The sequence below is a fragment of the Sinocyclocheilus anshuiensis genome, unplaced genomic scaffold (assembly GCF_001515605.1).
Source record: "Sinocyclocheilus anshuiensis isolate Anshui unplaced genomic scaffold, SAMN03320099.WGS_v1.1 scaffold267, whole genome shotgun sequence".
Classification (NCBI taxonomy): Eukaryota; Metazoa; Chordata; class Actinopteri; order Cypriniformes; family Cyprinidae; genus Sinocyclocheilus; species Sinocyclocheilus anshuiensis.
In genome coordinates, this window is record NW_015552637.1 from 1,431,934 (window position 1) to 1,451,535 (window position 19,602).

Consider the following 19,602-nt stretch of genomic DNA (forward strand, 5'->3'; position numbering starts at 1 on the left):
CGTGGCAGGTCACGTCACCCTTCTCACCTCCACGGCGGCGCAGGCGTCTCATCATTAATGAGCTATCAGACACCTGCACGTCTCCATCCCGCTGCCCCTGTCTCCTTCGCTTCAGTCTGTTTGTTGACACGGCTCCACGCCACACATAATTTGTCATGCATATGTAACAGGTGAAGCCACGTCGCCGTGAGAGACACCGTGCTCCCGCCTGTTTGTTTATGTTGACAGATGAGCCGAAGTCGCCATGCCCTGATGGAAATCAGGTGAGGAATCGTGTCACCGAGATGTGTGGAGGTGACAGCCTGGAATATTCTACAGGCAGAGGATGAGAAATGAGGGGGTGGGCAGACAGGCAGTCTGCCACGCTACATTGGACGGATAGGTGATTTGTCCAAGCCTGTCGCGCTCAGATTAACAGGAGCGACTCTATGGCTGTCGGAGGAAAGAGCGACGGACCGAATGTTCCAACAGGACAAAATCAACAGTAGAAGTCCCTCCAGAATATGCAAATTTAACTGACCACCGAGAGTTCGCTTGACTAATTCATAGCCGCTCATGCATTCACATGGTTTCAGCAGCTAAGGCAAAGTTTTCAGGCAGTGTTGAGATTGTCTGAAGGATATGGAGCTCTCTAAAGACATAAATAAAACATTTATTAAACAGCCAAGTTTCATTTCAGAGGTCAAACAATGCATAGCATTAAGGTAAAGTACGCTGTCAGCAATGCTTGTACACATGCTAATTTTGGCATCTTACATTACAGGGACAAAAAAATACAGGCTGTCTTGTGTAAAATGGTGTAATGGTGATAGTTACACCATTGCAAAGTCTGTGCGCTATTGAAATAAACATGAACTCCCCCTGCAGTTTCAGCTTGCCCTTGAGGGGTTCAGCATACTTTGGTAACAATACCAAAAGTATGCTGCTGTGCGGTGCGGATTGGACAACAAAAATGGTATGTTGTCCCTATTTCTGCCTCTCGGTGCTATCTTAAAGAGAATAGGGTTTGTCAGAAAATTTAAATTCTGTCAGCATTTACTCGACCATTTAAAAAAGTTATGTGAAATAAAAGTTAACCGAAATAATATATGTATTAAAATGACAAAAGCATACAACAAAGTTACTACAAATGTAACTAAAAGTAAATTAAAACAAAACAAAAACTACTATCTATATTTATTTTTTAAAAACCATGTCAAAATATTTAAACTACAGAAGCCTGTAAAATATGTAACCTGCATCAAACATAGTGCATCAATATCAAATAAGATAAGAACTACAGGGGATAACAAAACATTTAGATTTTGGACATTCCTCATGACTCTTCCTCAAGTCATGGAATAAAGAACCTTTTAATGGCATTAAAGTGGTGCCATATGGAAAACAGCACTCAGAATAAAACAATAGTCACTGGCAGAATTCACATTTTTGGGGGAACTATTTCTTTAAAAACCTTTTTTTCCGTTTGACTGACAGACAATATACAAATGAATCTGTGCAGCTTGTTTAATACACTTGTTATTTTCTTTCTCATTTAATGTCTGGTTACGCCACCTGGTAAAGCCTCTCGAGAGTTTTGTCAAAAATCTACCATTACACACTACTTTTATCATTTCAGTATATTTTTCAAAAGTGTAGAGCTGCCTATTCCGTTCCATTTAAAAATCTCAATGGTTTTTTGCCTGGTCCCTCAGATGTCACGCATCTCATGTAAATTTCTACGCAAAATCTTTCACACAAGGGTTTACTTCCATCATTAAAGAAGGCCTGCTACTTATTTAATAATTTTTCTTGAAGACAACAAAGAAAAACAAATCAAAGAGACAAACATCAAATGGGGTGCTGAAATTGTTACACCCACATTCACCACAGATATTTGCTAACAAGCTCAGCACAAAAAGGAGTGAATTTTCCACCTAGATTTATTTCGCTCAATTTCTTTTTGCAACCCCTCCTTCTCCATCTCTGCCAAATATATCAGTGGGCTGTCAGATAGAAATCACTGCACAAACAAACAAAACTAAAACAACAAAAACTCACAAACTAAAGACAAGTGACAGGACCACCTGAATAAGATATTTGATACACCTACACGCAACGAAAAATAAATTACCTTCATCTTCATCGTTAGCTGTAACGGTAATGACCACAAAGCCCACTTCTTTGTCTTCCTCCACGCTGATCTCATATACAGGCTGAGAGAAGGCTGGAGCATTGTCATTAACATCTGTGACAAAAACCCTCACGTAGGCTGTGTCTAAAGGGCAGAAGAGGTGTGCATTACTTCCAGATCACATCACTGCATATAGTCTCTCAAGAGAAAAGATGTTCTTTATGGGTAATTAATTTATAATTCAAACCAAGATGGGACAATAGAACAAAAACAAAGTAATTGGCATTCATTGTATGTTGAAATGTAATTATCATTGAAGCTCAAGTGAAATGTAAATATGTGCGTATGTGTATATATTTGCACAACCGTACAAAAGTTTGGAGTTGGCAAGATTTTTAAAAATGTTTTTGAAAGAAGTTCCTTATGCTCACCAGGCTCCATTTGATTCAAAACACAGTAAAAACAGTAATATTGTGAAATATTTTAAAATAACTGTGTTCTATTTTACTATATTTAAAATGTAATTTATTCCTGTGATGGCAAAGTGTAAGTTTAAGCAATTATTATTCCAGTGTCACATGATCCTTTGTAATATGCGTTGGTTCTCAAAAATAATTTATCAATAGTTATCAATATTAAAAACTATTTAATATGTTTGTGGAAACTTTGATGCAGTTTTTTCAGGAATGTCTGATGAATATCAAGTTCAAAAGAACAGCAGTGATTTGAAACAAACATTTTTGTATCAGTCTCATTTGATCAATGCGTCTTTGCTGAATAAAAGTCTTAATGGTCTCATATAGCTTTTTTTGAAAACACATTTCCAAGAACACAGACTTCATAGAAAGTGTTAATGGGAAATTATTATTTGTGAAAACTTGTAGCAATGATTTATTCTATAAATTGTATTAAACATCCTAATGACTGTTTAATATTAAAACTGCGGCCTTATTATATTATACGCAGCCTATATTACACAGAAATCCCTGGGATGGCATTAGTTCTTCATTAGGCGTGACTCATTGAAGTCTTAATGAATGGAGTTCATCCTGGAGGCTGGTGTGCCCTGCTGTAATTGGTTAAGGGGGAAACAGAGTAACTGAGGGGTTAAGAAGACATGCTTGATGGATCACACCTGTGTTGGGTTGGCCCTGCTGACCGGGTCGGGCCGACTCTGAGCTGTCCTGAGACTGGACCTCGATTAAGTAGGAGCCTTTTTGCTCACGGTCGAAGGTGGCCCGGGTGTGGATGATGCCCGTGTAGGAGTTAATGCTGAAGAACTGTGAGTCGCCACTTTGATCCTTCAGAATGATGTAGTTAATCTAGAGAGGAAAGAGTGTCAAACAAGATTTAAAAAGAACTTTGCATCAAGTATTCTAAGAATAATTTCAAGGTAGTTTGAGAGTTTTAAGGCCAATTCACACAGCACCAACACATGCAGACCAATGGCGAACAGGGGTAACACACTGATCCGATAAAACATGAAGATGTCACGATTTCGGTGGGGTCTACTTGGGCTTTGTTATCATGGAGCACATGTCCTTTTGTTTTGATGGCTTGCCATGTGCTCTGCTGTCATCCTGGTGTTCACCCCGCCCCTCTCGTTATCCCTGTTAGCTAATTCTCCCTTCTCACCTGCACCTCGTTTTGTCCTCATTATTCTTCCCTTTATCTGGCCCTCTTGAATGCTATCTTGTGTCAGTCCGTAATATGTTGTGCAGCAGCTTAGATCGTCTCTGTCCATGCTGTGTTTGTCTGAATCAGTTTTTTTTTTTTCTAGTCTAGTCGGTCTGGCGTTCCTGTTTTTGTCACCCTCCCCTTTCTACCCTCCTGCCTCCCTAGAACTCTGGTCGGCTCTCTTCCTTGGCTCTCGCTACTCATAGGCCTGTCTCTCCACGGCAGTTCCGTCCTATTCCTCTCTGCCCACGCTCGATACCACCCCTGGAATTCATCGGTGGCATTCCATTGCCGGTTCGCCGCCTCTCTTCCCCGTGGGCTCGACCGCGGCTGGTCTAACCTCCACGCTGATCGGAACTGACTTTTTGCTGGGGTTTTGCTATCCGGCTGATTTATTTACTTTTTTATCACAGTTTCAATAAACTTGGATTTTGTTTTCACCTGCTGTTGGATCCCGGTCTCGTTTCTGACAGAAGATGTGTTACAATTTCTTTGCATCTGTCAGTGCAGTGTGAATCGGCCTTTAGAGAGAACCAGGAGGGAACATTATCAGAAGAGTCTCACCATTCCATGGAGACCAGAGTCCAGGTCAGTTGCTGAGACCTGAGCAACTGAAGTGCCAATCTCTGCACCCTCTGGGACCGTTGCCTCATACGTGGATGACATGAAAAAGGGAACATTGTCATTCACATCTGGAAAAAAAGAGTGAGAGCAATCTGTTACAAATGAAACACTACGGAAATTGTCCAATGGATTCATTTGGACACGTTAGATAAGCGGAAAACTTTGTTTTTTAGTACACTCTTAAAAATAAAGGTTCTTTATTTGCATCAATGGTTCTATGAAGAACCTTGAACATCCATGGAACCTTTCAAATGCAGAAAAGGTTCTTTATAGTTGAAAAAGGTTCTTTAGATTTTTTTAAGTGTTCTTCAACGGTTGTTTTATGAACTATTGAAATCTTCTTTAGGGAACAAATGGTCTTTCTATGGCATCACTGCAAAAACACCATTTTGGAACCTTGGAAGAGTGTAAATACAGTGGCCCCAAAAAGTATCTGAAGTTGAATTGCATTAGATACAAAATTACGCACCTGCAATCAAAAGATTCTTGACATTTCTCACTTTTCTGAATATTTCACTATTTCTGACTTGTGATAAAGTACCAGTATATCTACTGTTATAGAATAAAAAAAAAAAAATGAAACCATTTAACTTGAAAAATTTGCTTTTGCAGTCTTTCTTTAAAATATACCCCACTTGGTTTGATATTTTATATTTAATTCAATGGCATTTTTAAGTGTGACTTAAAAGTCTCTTTTAGGGTCATTTGTTGGTCTTTTCATTATTTTTATGTTACGGCTTCGTTCATTGTGATCACGTTTGGTTTGTGGTTAACTGTGCATAAGTTAGGCAAGAATAAGTGCAGGTTTTAATGTGTGGATTCACTTAATGCAGGTTTATTGTCTGGATTCCCTGCTCTTCGCCGATTACAGCCCCTCTAAACTAGTTTTTCCGTGGGCTTTTTGTCTCCTTTTCCAATCTCCATTTTCCTCTTAATTAATGCTGATGTGGTCTCAAGTGTTGTGTGTCGGTGCCAAAGCTCTTCACTGTTCCTATTACACACACACACACACCGCTCTACGCCCCTCCGCCTGTCATGCACTCATCAGTGCTCTGGATTTCCACATACACCCAATGACAGCAGAGAACACTTTTGTGTACAAATGCACAACACAGGCTAAATGAGCTATGAAGAAAGGGAAAAAAAAACATTAGCATCAGCGGCTCAAACACAATCAGTGGATCAGATCAGACACTGCTGTGCTTCTGAGAAACCGCACTGGCATGAAATGCTGATTGCTAAACTACCGCAAATGTGTTTACCTCTCTGAGGGCACACAGGCAGCGTGGAACCGGTTGTCGAGGCATATTTGTAGCGCACTAGTGAGAGGTGTCAACATGGACTATTATCATTGTGTCAGATTTATGCATTTTTGTTCTCTTTCTTTCTCTTTGTCTTAAAGTAAGTATAAAGTGGCATGGTGTTACCATGATTTCTAGACATGGTACCACATATTGATAATGTTACAAAAGATTTATATTCCAGAAAATGCTGTTCTTTTGAACTTTCTATTCATCAAAGAATACTAAAAGTGCATCTATTTTTAAAATGTACAATAAATAAATGTTATATATAGAAAATTACCCCAAATGTGTGGTACTCATATTTACGTTTACATATAATTCTGATGTAATTTACAGAAGATTAGGGTATCTCTCACCTGTGATGTTGACATAGACAGTGGTGAAGGAAGCTAGTGGTACAGCCGCCACGTTCTGTACACGCACTCGGAGTGTAAAGAAACGCGTTGTCTCATAGTCTAGATTCTCTGCCACCAAGATAGAGGCAGAACCGTCCCTCCGGTTAGGCTTGATGTAGAAGCGCACAGGCATGTTGGTCTCCGGAACCTGACCTTCTTCCAGGTTGTAAGTAACCCTGGGGTCACCAAGAGGGGACGTTGCCTTGATGGTCTGTTGGGAGGGGGGAAATGAGCTTTACGTTGGTGATATAAAATTAAATATGTCCTACATGGTGAAATATTATGAAGATGTGTCAGTAGTGATGTGAAGGTTCCTGTTACGTCTAAAACTTTTTGATGTGCATACGAGTTTGTGTGTGCAATTGGGTAAAAACTGCTTGGATGTGCTATAATATTTTATATGATTTTTTAATTATGAAACATATATTAGAGTAAGACATAAACACCTTCTCCCAAAGCTCAAACAGGATAATTAGCATTATTTGTGAGAAGGCATTTGAAATCAGCAGAACCGTCGGTCAAGTGCCTGCTGACTGCAGCGTGTGAATACATTAGACACGGTTCATCTATAATCCATCCAACTGCTTATCGAACTGATATTGACAGTTATGGAGTAACTTTCTGCAGTAGTAGTTTCCAGACTTCTGTCTCACAGAGCTGCATTATACTAACAAAACAAAGTTACTTAAGGAGTAAGAAATAAATTTTATAACCATAATTAGTATATTACTTATAATTTAATCAGAGCAGTATTTCTCTGGCTCAAAATAAATGAATGTGATAATTTATTCCAGATCCTAATATACTATATTAACTGCAAAATAACAGTGATTAAACCAGCGATGAACATAAGCGCTTATGTTTTACTATAAAAAAAAAAAAAACATATAAAACTTAACTACTACTTGGCTGTTAACCTGAATAAATGGACATTTTTTTTATTGTTCTCATACCTTGGCTAGAAGTGCAATGCCACAGCCTAAAAGCCAAAGTCATTGTTTATTCGGTGTTCAGCCAAAAACATGTGCATAGTACTTGGATACAAGACATGCAACCGATTTTGGCTTGGAAAATCCAATATTACTGCTGGAACTTGTCTGTGATGAGAACTCAAATGTCTTTTAGCTGACTAAAACACATTTAACCCAAAACACCATCAACCAAATGACACTATAAAGCAAACAAAACATTCCAGAGACAATACAGCCAACGGCACAGCAAAGCCAACAGTCAAAAGTCAAAGAGAAAGTCCTAAACCATGTATGGTCATCCAGAGTAATGAATGCTTGGCGTACAGCACAGGTTATAAAACTTAGACGACAGAGAAAAGGGGTGAAAAGGTAGAGCAAAATAAAGGTGTGTGGAGAGAGAGAGATGGAGAAATGACGAGTTGTAGAGAGAAAACATGGGTCCAGTCAGCCATTAAATCAACCCTGGCCATGGTTTTGAGAGCATCCGCCCACTGCAACAGAAAACAAGCATCTTAAAAGCTCTGTGGCTTTTGCTTCCTGCTTTTAAGGGTCGGTTTTGCCATCCGCTATGTGTTCCCCAACAGAAATGACATATTCAGTGAACTTATTTGCCACAGTCACTTTGACAGATCTCCTCTAACTTTCCTCAATACTGATGCAGATCTCAGACCTAACAATTTTGAAGTAAATTTCATGAAGATTTTCCAGAATTCTATGACATAATACAATTGTAATATATATTTAAATGAATACATTAATTTGAATTAATTTGGATACAAAATTTCCTACCCATGGTATCATTAATATAATTAGTATATACATTTAAACGTAATATGTCAATTTAAATGTGTGTGTTTAAATGTGCATGAAATAATGTCTTTTCTTGTGCTTTCAAAATTAATAGATAAAATAGTGTAAAATGGCATTCATACAAAGAACTTGTGAGGCCTGAAACAGTCACTTACACACTCTCAACACACCTCAAAAAGGCATATTTTGACATCAAAAATCTCTCAGACGTTACCAAGGCTTGTGCTCCTGTCCATTGGGACATCTTGCCTTCACTTCAAAACCTTAATTTCAACTAATTCATCATGTAGTTGACATTTTTATCCAAAGTGACCAGTTTCTACAGGGACAATCCGTCTGGAGTAACCCAAGGTTAAGTGTTTTGATCAAGAGTACAATGCTGATATTTCACAGATCAACCGTTGTGGGATTTGAACCTACAGCCTTTCATTTACCAGCCCACCACACCATTCTTTTGGTTAAGCACCCGTGGGGTTAAACTATTCATACTACCGAAAGTTCCCCTATTCAACTAAACAGAAATTTTGGTCAACTTTCAAATCCCAACCCGTCTAATCTTCCCTCCAAGACTTTATTAGCGGACGTCTCTCAGGCTTGATGAGAACGGCGTTCTCATTATCCATACACATGAACAAGGCCCTTTAAATTAAATCCTCAAGGTTGCAATTACTGCTTTTGAAAATGTGTTAATTAGCATTCCTTGAGATAATACCACAATGAGCTGACTGATATTTAAATTTTTAATTAGTTAGGCAGAGAGACAGATAGATAGATGAAGAAGAAAGGCGAGGGGGGAGGAAGTGAGAGCGAGAAATGAATAGGAGCACTCGACGCACAACAAGGCTACTCAGTGTTGCTAATGAATGCATTATACTGTTTAACAAGCCTAATTTGTATTTAGAGTTCTGAGGATGAATTAGCATGAAGGCTCCCAATGCACAGAACAGATTTGAACAGCCAGTTGCTACAGTTATTTCACATTAGGGAGTTCATACTGTATTTGCAGGGTTGAAGCGAAAGAGAGATCGACTGTAATTGTTGTAAAGTGCTTTGTTTTTCAAGTCATATTACGGGGAACATCAGTGTTAGAGTTCGGCCGTCGGTGTGGGTGTCGAAGGGAGGGAAATAGAGAAACACGAAAGGAAGGATAAATAAAATTAGGTTATTTGTCCAATTGTCAAGGTGCGTTCCATTAACAAAGCCAGTGATTGCATCTGAATACTTGTACGACCTGTGTTTTGAAATCCCTCGACTGCAATTACAATCATTCCATCCAACTAAAAGAAGTGTGGAGGGGCTGACAAAGTAGTGGTTGAATATGAAAAAGTACTGAAACTCAACGGAGAGTAGGAAGGGAGGTGATAAAAAGCTCTGAGGAACAACACTTATCGTGTTTTCTGACTGAAGAAACACTGAAGGTGACCTCCAGGTACATCCTCCATTAGCAGAGCTATGAGAGTGGGCAGGGACGCACAGATCTGCTCTGACACACTGCCCCCAGGACCATCACCTTCATACACACACTGTGGTGAACTTAATGCTAACACACACACACCCAGACGTGCAGAAACTCAAAAGCTGAAACTACAGATAACTTAGAGAGGATATACAGTACAGCTTAGACAGTCTCTTAGACAAATCTACATTTATTAATTTAGCAGACACTTTTATCCAAGCGACTTACAAAATACAAGTAATTTATCTTAAGGAGGCAATAAAACAAGTGCTAGAAATACTATGTTTAAAACATCTATACAAGCTTGAACAGGGAGGGATTTATGATGGCATAGAAGTTTTTTTGTTTGTTTTTTTTCAAAAGAGTCAGCAGGATGCAGTTAATTGAAGAGATTGCTTTCTTGAATATTGTCAGGGATTTAGCTGTCTGTGTAGGGTTAAGAAGATCATTCTACCAGCAAGGAACAGCGAATGAGAAGCTTCTGGAAAAAGATTTTGTGCCTGTCTGTGATGGTCCCACAAGGTGCCAATCATTCCCCGAGAATTTCAGCTAGTCATTCAGCACTGTAATGGTTGAGCAAGGAAATCTTTCACACAAATGCTGTCATTGCTTTTGGAGGTGGATGCTTGCTATTTGGGAACGCAGTTGTGTAAGACAATTAAACAGACTTACTTTAATGGCAGATTTTGCTCAGGCATTTCAGAATGACCAAAGAACATTTCAGATGCTGTGCAACGAGATCAGTCCGCTGGTTAGTCAAGTTATCCCGTCCCATCGTGCAAAGTCACATGACTTTTTTGATGCGCATGGTGGAATTTATACAGTAAAGTTAACGCGCAAAAAGTTTATCCTACTCAATTGTGTGCATACGTTTTTTATGCATATTTTTAGAATTTATATGCATCTTGGCATTTCCATCCAGCGGTTTTTTTAATGCGATATTCCAAAATGCGCATAAAAATAGGTTGATGGAAACATAGCTACTGTGTAGGGACCATGTCAATCAGAACACAGTTCATTCATGGAGCTCTCTTCTAACGAGCTGGTAATTTGAATCAGGTTAAACAACAGAGACATGCAAAATACGCAGAGCGGGGGGTTGTGAGGGCCAGAATTAAGAACCACTGTAGACCAAATAAAGTGATTGCAGAACAAAACATTCTGATCTGTCTCATGTCCTGTAATAAACAAAGAAAATCAGTTTACAAAATCAGAAATAACTGCACAAAAGGACTGAAAGAGACAAAGAGTAGCTGGAGAGATCCGGTGCAGAGAGCTGTTCAAAAAAACACATCTAAATGATAAGATGGGTAATGGCACTCCCAGCAAAATGAGCACAGCCTGAGGTGCCATGAAATTAGCAATAATTAGAAATCATCTCATTACACAGCAATGGCATCAGAAAGAAAAAGCTGATCAGATGCCTTGCAGTGGCTCTTTTTCAGTGCCCGTCATAAAATACGCTTCAGTGCGGTCACATTGGATATTGTGCCCTAGAAAGTAGGGATGCACCGATACCACTTTTTCCAGTACTCGCCCGATACCGATACTTTTATTTTTGGTACTTGCCGATACCGAGTACCGATACCAATATTTTTATTGCATTTGTACATTTTTTAAATATTGGGTACAGAAACCAAAAGAGTATGTATAATGTTAGTTGGTTAACTTAATTTATCAAACAGATACAGTCAAACCAAAATTTATTCAGACACCTTCAACATTTCTCACATAATCACAGTTTATTCGCTATAGTTTATAGTAATAAAATATGACAAGAACTCAGAGTTAAACTGTGTCAGAACAAATTCAGCTTGATAATGTTAGATAATTTTGATACCGTTAAGTAACTTGTGCATTGTTTTGCTTACTTGTTTTTGACATATCCGACCGAACTACAAACTTTCAGTGATGTCTGTGAGAAAGGTATATAGACTCGACAAGCTTGCGCATCTGCGCCGCTGCGTGCTCAACCCACTCTGCGTGCTTTGTTTATCAGCTCGCGCACATCAGCTATACAGGCGTTAATACTGAATGTTTAACATTATATTCATTGCATACATATACTTCGTAGACATCCTTAATCTCTTATAACTCCATTCTGCTGTCTGTTGTTCTGTTGTCAGTGTTTCTTTGTCTGAATATGGCACTGATCACATGCTGTGTGGTATCGGCGTTTGGTATCGGGGCATCTTAACGAGTACGAGTACGAGTACAGGAGACCAGTATCGGGCCCGATACCTTAATACTGAATGTTTAACATTATATTCATTGCATACATATACTTCGTAGACATCCTTAATCTCTTATAACTCCATTCTGCTGTCTGTTGTTCTGTTGTCAGTGTTTCTTTGTCTGAATATGGCACTGATCACATGCTGTGTGGTATCGGCGTTTGGTATCGGGGCATCTTAACGAGTACGAGTACGAGTACAGGAGACCAGTATCGGGCCCGATACCGGTGCATCCCTACTAGAAAGTGACAGTTTTACTTACACTGCTAATACCCTGCTAATAGCAGAATTCATGCTGTGTAGAGGATCAGATTATATAGAAATTCACACATACATTTATAAATTTAAATTACACATTTAAATTACATATATATATATATACAGTATATTTATATTTGTGAGTGAAGAGTCTATACTTAGAATTGAGAACATTTAGTTCAGAGCAAAGCCTGGTATAAATATGAAAGCAGTGTAGGTTAGAATGCTATTAGTATAAGTGAGGATGTTAAGTAATATAAATAATTGAGTGAAGTGAGTTCTATAGAAGGTGATTAGAGAGATTAAAAAACTACATCTGTATTAAAATACTCAACATGCGGCGTGTGGAACAGTACATTAATACGATATTAATTTTCTTTGACAGGGATGCTAACAGAAGCCTCCAGAGGAGGGCGGGCTGTCAGGAGATGAATGCAGTTAACTGAGCTTCACGCTGCTAGTCAAGTCGCAGCCAATTAGAAACTACTATGCAACATGCCATTTTAGCTCTTTTTCCTGTTCTTCATCGCCATGAATATGTACAATCAAAGGATTCAAGTAGACTGTGGATGTGCATACAGTAAATCTCTGTTCCAAACATCTTATCTTGCTTTATTATATAGGTTTGTCGAAGTTCTGGGATTGCCTTATCCACAAATGATACATATTGCATATTATAAGGCAACATACTGTTGTTGCTTACCTTTTGGAAGAGCCTTCATGTGAAAGTGATGTTTAAAAGCTGTCTAGGTAGGCAGCTAAGTATGTTTTAGAACAGAACATCTATCCATGAGTGTGCCTATGTACTTCCCATTCAGTGTAAACCCTGAAGCTCTTTACAAACAGGTTTGTAAAAATAACTAGCGAAGCAGTCCGTGCACTAAAACCCATGCCGATGCAACCACCCTTTACAAGCCAGCGGGGAAAGAAGGTATTTTAAGATCAAACATCCCACCTAAGCCTATTTTACATCCTGTGGTGAAGAGGAGAACATCCCTGCCATAGCTTGTGCCACTGAGGACTGCTAAGACAGATGCGGAGGTTCATACAGATTGCAGAATAGCTGGCAGCAGCCAGAGGAAGCCGCTGATGTCAGGGAAACACAGTGACTCCAGCAGAACTCCTCTTGGCACTCTTCACTGATAATCTGCTGTATGTGAGGAAAACGGACTCAGAGGACTGGCCTTTTCGCCCCTTTTGAATGAATTAGAATAGAATGTTCAGACAAGCAGTCTGCTTGAGTTTGCTGGACAGATGAGGTTGTTTGTGGATGCTGATCTCTCTGTGGGTACAAGCTCCCAGACGAATGTAAAATGTGACAGCGAATGAAACGGACTGAAATAGCAAACAAGATGAAGGCTGGATAAGATGTGACAAGCCTCAACGGTAAGAAAGTCACAACACTCTACCTTTGCTTATCAACAGCACAACAAAGCAAGAGGCATTGTGAGTGAAAACCACTCCTCTGTTTCAAAAACCACTGAACTGCATTTAAAGACATCATAGACGCGGTCCTGATGCAAAGGCTGTTACAAAAAGCAGGTATCTTAATAATGCAGACTTGCTTGTTAAAATGTATCATTTTGGTTAAAGGCAGCATTGCATTTATTTTTTAAGTAGTCAGAGATCAACTGAGAAAAGCTTAGTAAAAATAAACCCAATATGGCAGATGAAGTAAGAAGGATTTTGATTACAATATATACTTTAAATTTATTGAATACTGAGAAATATTTAAATAATAAAAAAACCAAACATTTGTGTGTACTATGTATATGTATGCTTATGCGATTTCTCTCGCTTCACCTGTAATGAAATCAATAGTGAGTCAAGCATTCATATATTTGTATGACACACATATGAGTTGCTATGTTGAACATTTCACATACTACATGTCAAAAGAGCAAAGAAAATAACATACACACACATACAGTGGGTAAAATAAGTATTGAACACGTCACCATTTTTCTCAGTAAATATATTTCTAAAGGTGCTGTTGACTTGAAATTTTCATCAGATGTCAGTAACAACCCAAGTCATCCATACATACAAAAAAAACAATACAAATAATTTCAGAAATTAAGTTCTGTGTAATAAAGTGGAATGACACAGGGAAAAAGTATTGAACACATGAAGAAGGGGGGGGGGCACGGGAAGCCAAGACACCAGCTGAAATCTATCAGTAATTAGAAAGCAATCCTGCCCCTTTTCAGTGGAAATGAATATTAGTTGGTTCTGGTACAGTACCAGGATGATGAAGATGAAACAAGGGTGGACATTTCAGCAAGACAATGATTCCAAACACAGCCAAGGAAACTCTCGATTGGTTTCAGAGAAAGAAAATAAACCTGCTAGAATGGCCCAGCCAATCACCTGACTTGAATCCAACAGAAAATAAGAACTAAAGTTCAGAGTTCATAGAAGAGGCCCACAGAACCTACAAGATTTGAAGACTCTGTGGAAGAATGGGCCAAAATCACACCTGAGCAATGCATGCCACTAGTTTCTCCATACAGGAGGCGTCTTGAAGCTGTCATTACCAACAAAGGCTTTTGTACGAAGTATTAAATAAATTTCAGTAGTTCAATACTTTTTCTCTGTGTCATTCCATTTTTATTACACAGAACTTAATTTCTGAACTTATTTGTTTTGTTTTCTTTGTATATGGATTACTTTGGTTGTTACCGGAATCTGGTGAAAATTTAGTCAATAGCACCTTTAGAAATATATTTACTGAGAAAAATGGTGACGCGTTCAATACTTATTTTACCCGCTGTACATCCGTGTGTGCGCGCGTGCGCGCGTGTGTGTGTGTATTTATGTGTGTTTAATTTATCAAAAGGTACAATAAAGACATTAATAATGTTACCAAAGATTACCAAAGGCTGTTCTTTTGAACTTTCTGTTCATCAAAGAATCCTAAAAAATGTTTAACATGTTTTCCACAAAAATATTAAGCAGCACAAATGTTTTCAACATTCGTAATAACAAGATTTCTTCAAGTTTCTTCAGCACCATATCAGCATATTAGAATGATATCTGAAAGATCATGTAACACTGAAAAAGACGCTGACAATTCAGCTTTGCCAAAAAACAGTTATTTAAAAATTTTAATAATATTTTACAGTATTGCTATTTTAACTGCATTTTTTATCAAATAAATGCAGTCTTGGTAAGCATAAGTAAGCAAATCTTACCAACCTGAAAAAATCTTGCCAACCCCAAACTTCTGAATGGTAGTGTATATAATTATATACTATTTTACCAGTTAGGAACAGCTGCACAATCTGACTCACTGAAAAGCCATGCTTTTATGTTCCATGGTTTTTAATTATGAAATGTGGTTGTCCCTCATGTTTGGCATATTTCACACTCTTATAGAAAGCAGAAAGGAAACTCTGGTGGAATATGAACGTCTCACCACTATTTTGGTGTCGCGCGGTGTGTTCTCTGGGATCGTGACCCAATATTCCGCCTGTTCCCACTGCGGTGGCTGGTTGTGCACATTGGTGATGATGACAGTGAGGTCGACCGAGCTGCTCCGACTCCCTCCGTCTGTAGCGATGATCTGCTGGCTGATCCGTGATGTCTGTCAGGATGAGAGACAGGTGATATAATCCAGCCTAGGGGCTTATCAGCATACACTGAAATAATACAGGTTGTCACTGATACCGGTGAAGACAGGTGAGGTTTTTTGTCATCGGGGTTCAGAGATGAGAGAAATCGTCTCAGGTTACTTGTGTAACCATGGTTCCCTGAGTAGGACTTCCACCTGAAGAATTGGTCTCCATTATCCATTGCATGTATCACATCCAAAATATCATGTACAGCAGCTAAGACCCTAGATGTGTGTGTGTGTGTGTGTGTGTGTGTTTACTTTAAAGACTCCTTCAAATGACTCATAATTGAAAAGCACTTCTAAGACTGAGTCAGCAGTAAACTTAACTTAACTGGCTTCAAAATGTTGCCTTTTTCAGGTCAGAATGAGGGAAAGGAAGAGGCAGACAGGAAGAGACAGACGGAGAATGAGAGGAGGTAGGAATAACAGCAGGGGGCAGTTTAAGTTGTCAATTTGAAGACAGGTGAGTTTAGTGTGGGTGACATCGTCTGCCTTTCTAAAACTGATCCACTCGGACATAAGTGACGCAAGGCGGTCAGACTGGCTAATGAAAAACCAGACGTACAGTGTATACATCTTAATGACCTGCTCTGAGGAAATTGCATCCACATCCATTTCTGTTAAGAGCGATGAAAGCATGTTAAAAGCAGTGTAGTATTAGAAATGAACTGTGCATTAATAAAGTTCAGCCTCTGATGCTTTAACTGAACACTGCCATCACTTATGCCTCTATAAACAGGATGCAGGAGATTTCACCGGAGCACGATCTGTCTTTCTGTCCATGGCTCTGTATGCACATACAGCGTTTTATTGTCAAATCAACCCCCGACCTCTCAAAGCTTATATATCCAGCATAGAAATGACACAGACAGCCATTCGTGGGCAGAAAAATTAAGACCATGGCATTTCTGCCCAGACCAAACAACACACATACACAAGAATGGATGTTTCTTAAACTATGGGAAATTTTGGCCTTAATTACTTATAAAATAAACTCTCTTAAAACACATTTCACACTCTCACTAGTTTAATTTGTGTATTAGTTTTTATTAGAGGAAATATTGTTGGTCATGTTGAAAATGATGCCATAACACTCACATTTAAAAAATAGTTGCAGAATAAAGACTAAAATGATTTATGTTTTGTTTTTTTCACTGATGTTTACATTATGATATTATATGTTTATGACTGATTTTTATAGTCTAGGATTGAAAGTCTGGGTCTCAGCCAAAGGTTACAAAAATATAAAAGAAATAAGTTTAATTATAACAAAAAGAAAAAGATTTGCTAGTTTAATCAAACTAAAAAAGGAAAGAGAAAAAATAATGTTTAATTAAAAATAAAATGAGTAGGCAAGATCACTCTCCCACCTGAATAAAGGAAATATTATTTTTATACATATTTTTATGCCTATTATAACAGAACGCTGTCCCTCCAGACTTAAGGTTTGTATGGATATATATAGAATCTCTTTGGGACCCTCCCATGTTTAATATGCAAAACTCTAAAGATTCAAAGAAAAGAATAAGATCCGGTCTCTCTAGAGGATGAGAATGTGTGTTCTATAAAGCACACACATGCAAATCAAAGTACCTGTACTACAATAAGCAGTACTGAGTTGTCTCAGCAGGAATGTGTGCATGTGATCTTTAAACTTAAGTTTGTTTATATAAGTTTGCGTATGTGTTTCCTTTAGTGATAAAAACAAAGGTTAACTAAATCTGACAAACCTCAATTTGGAGACAACCTCAAAGAAAAAAAATAATTATAAATAGAGCTTTTCTAACTAAAACAATAAAGTGATACTATTATAAATCCTTGATATGAATATAATTTATATAAATATATTATAATATTTTAAATAAGTATAAAGCAAAATGCAACAACTGTATTTATTGCTAATTATTAATTATATTTATTGAATCGCTAATACCTATTTTACATAGGTATATTTCTGCTCAGGTGCTCAATGAGTCTGCCCAATAGAAATTGATTTTGCTTGGTAATAAAGTCTATTCCATTTTGAAAGCTAGGTAAAGGTGTTTGTATGTGTACCTGTGAGATGGGGTGGTTGACGTAGATCCATCCTGTGCTGGGGTTGATGTGAAAGTAGGCTGGATTCTGCTGGGACAGAGAGTAGGTGATGGCTGCATTGGTGCCCTGGTCGTCATCATGAGCCGCCGCCCTCAGGAAGCTCGTCCCAACCGGCGTGTCCTCTCGCAGGAAGTCTGGCATGGGCAGGGTTAACACAGGTATCAACTAAAACAAATAACAACAGTCTAAAAACAAGAAATGCTTGCTGCTATTAAAATCCATGTGCAGCGAAAAGGGAAAAAAAGAATGTGTGTCCCAGAAACGTTTCAATCTTGCCCTTTAATTGTTAATGAGTTTTCTCAGTACCACTTTTAATGTGATGAAAAGGAATTCTGACATCAAACTTACTGAACTTATATTTGCAATTATAAATAATATGACTTAGAAAAGCAAAGCAAATTCTCACACTTCTAGGCTAAGGGAGCTTTCCAGGATTGCATCCGATTGCATCTAAAAATGATTAGTGATGTGTTTATACTGTGTTCAGTGCATTAAAGCTCACCTTGCTCAGACTGTTATGCATTTTTAATATTAAGGTTTAATGTGTATTGACTACACTCAGGAATCCTGGACTTGAGAATTTGTTAAGCTTGCAAAATCCGTTACTGCCGTAAAGTGCAATGTTAAAGGTCCATGTATAAATGTTTAAAGAGTCCACAGCTACAACGTGAGTTGGTACTATGTTCTCGCTCTCCTATTACTCCTTTATATATCCTCACGGCAGATGAACAGATCTTAAGTATCGTCAACAGAGCCTATCACTACAGAGGACCATTTGGAAGATTTCATACAATAATACTGCCATGTACACATCTAACAACTTTTACTTTAAAAATTTTTTTTTTACTTTTACATCAGACAAATATGCAGTATACTGTAGCTTACATTGGCATCAATTTGAATAGGTCTTTCATAAGGGTTATAAACATTGTTCAGTGGTTCTTACATTGGTAGCGGCTATTCTCAAACTTGGGGTCGTTGTCGTTCTGGTCAGCGATGAGGACAGTGATCTGACAGATGCCGATGAGGGGCTCCTGTGCTTGGTCCGTCGCCGTGACCGATAGTGTATACTCCCGCTGCCTCTCTCGGTCAAAACTTACTGCTGTACTGATAACACCTGCGCAACACATACAATGCACATTGGTGTGTTTGGTGATTTTGGTGATTGGTGATTTGCAATTTTATATATTTCACAACAAGTTTAATGCAATTAAATGGAATGAATTCATGATTTTTTTTTTTTTTTGCACACACTAGGATACCAAATTGAAGTCACTCTGATGTTTGGCATCTGAACAATTAAACCTTTAAGAGAGAAATGAAAAATTATTAAAGGAGAAATTTCAGAAAAAGAAAAAATATATATATTAATATATTTATTTTCTGAAATTTCTATTTTATTAAATATAAAAAGTATTCAATTTAAATAATATTTAAAAATTAAATATAAATAATTGTTTGTTTCATACATATCAATGGTGTCCAAGAATAAAGAAATGCATTCTGCTTATGTTGGGGTGAAGGGGTTAAAGAGTGAGGCCCACTGACTAGAAACACATGACAGCTCAGGTTCAATTGCATGTAATCCAAGACCTGGTAAAGAAGGAAGGAAATACCTGTGTCAGGGTTGATAGTGAACCCGGGTGAGGCCCCGTCCCTCTGCATTATCCCGTACTTGACCTCCCCATTGACCCCTGTGTCAGCGTCGTGAGCCTGCACGCGCAGCACAAAAGTGCCCGGGGGCTGATTCTCCAGGACCAGTGCATTCACACTGTAGTTGTGGCACTTTAAAGGAACAAAACCAGAGTTTCAGACATGGACAATAATTCAAGAAATGCCAGAAATACGTACGTAGCAAATGCCTTGGGAAAAGGCCATTATCAAGATCTCAAACAAAAACTAAACAGTACTAGATTGATGCTGGACATATGGTTTCTCATAATAACAGATAAAGAGCAAGAAAAGCGGGAACAGGACACCAATGGCACTTTTCCACTGCGTGGTACGACTCGGCTCGGCACGGCTCAGTACGGCACCGCACGGTTCGGCT

General features: G+C 38.4%; 1 protein-coding gene across 1 annotated transcript in view; it reads right to left on the reverse strand.

Moving 5' to 3' along the window:
* Nucleotides 1–19,602, reverse strand: part of LOC107666790 (neural-cadherin-like) — a 128,714-nt gene that overhangs the window by 23,711 nt on the left and 85,401 nt on the right. The window contains exons 9-16 of the mRNA XM_016458228.1: nt 19,169–19,337; nt 18,499–18,669; nt 17,514–17,686; nt 15,261–15,428; nt 6,075–6,324; nt 4,355–4,482; nt 3,249–3,435; nt 2,114–2,257 (exon numbers count right to left, since the gene is read on the reverse strand). Of these exons, the coding sequence (XP_016313714.1) occupies nt 2,114–2,257; nt 3,249–3,435; nt 4,355–4,482; nt 6,075–6,324; nt 15,261–15,428; nt 17,514–17,686; nt 18,499–18,669; nt 19,169–19,337 (1,390 nt within the window). The remainder of the gene's footprint in view (nt 1–2,113; nt 2,258–3,248; nt 3,436–4,354; nt 4,483–6,074; nt 6,325–15,260; nt 15,429–17,513; nt 17,687–18,498; nt 18,670–19,168; nt 19,338–19,602) is intronic.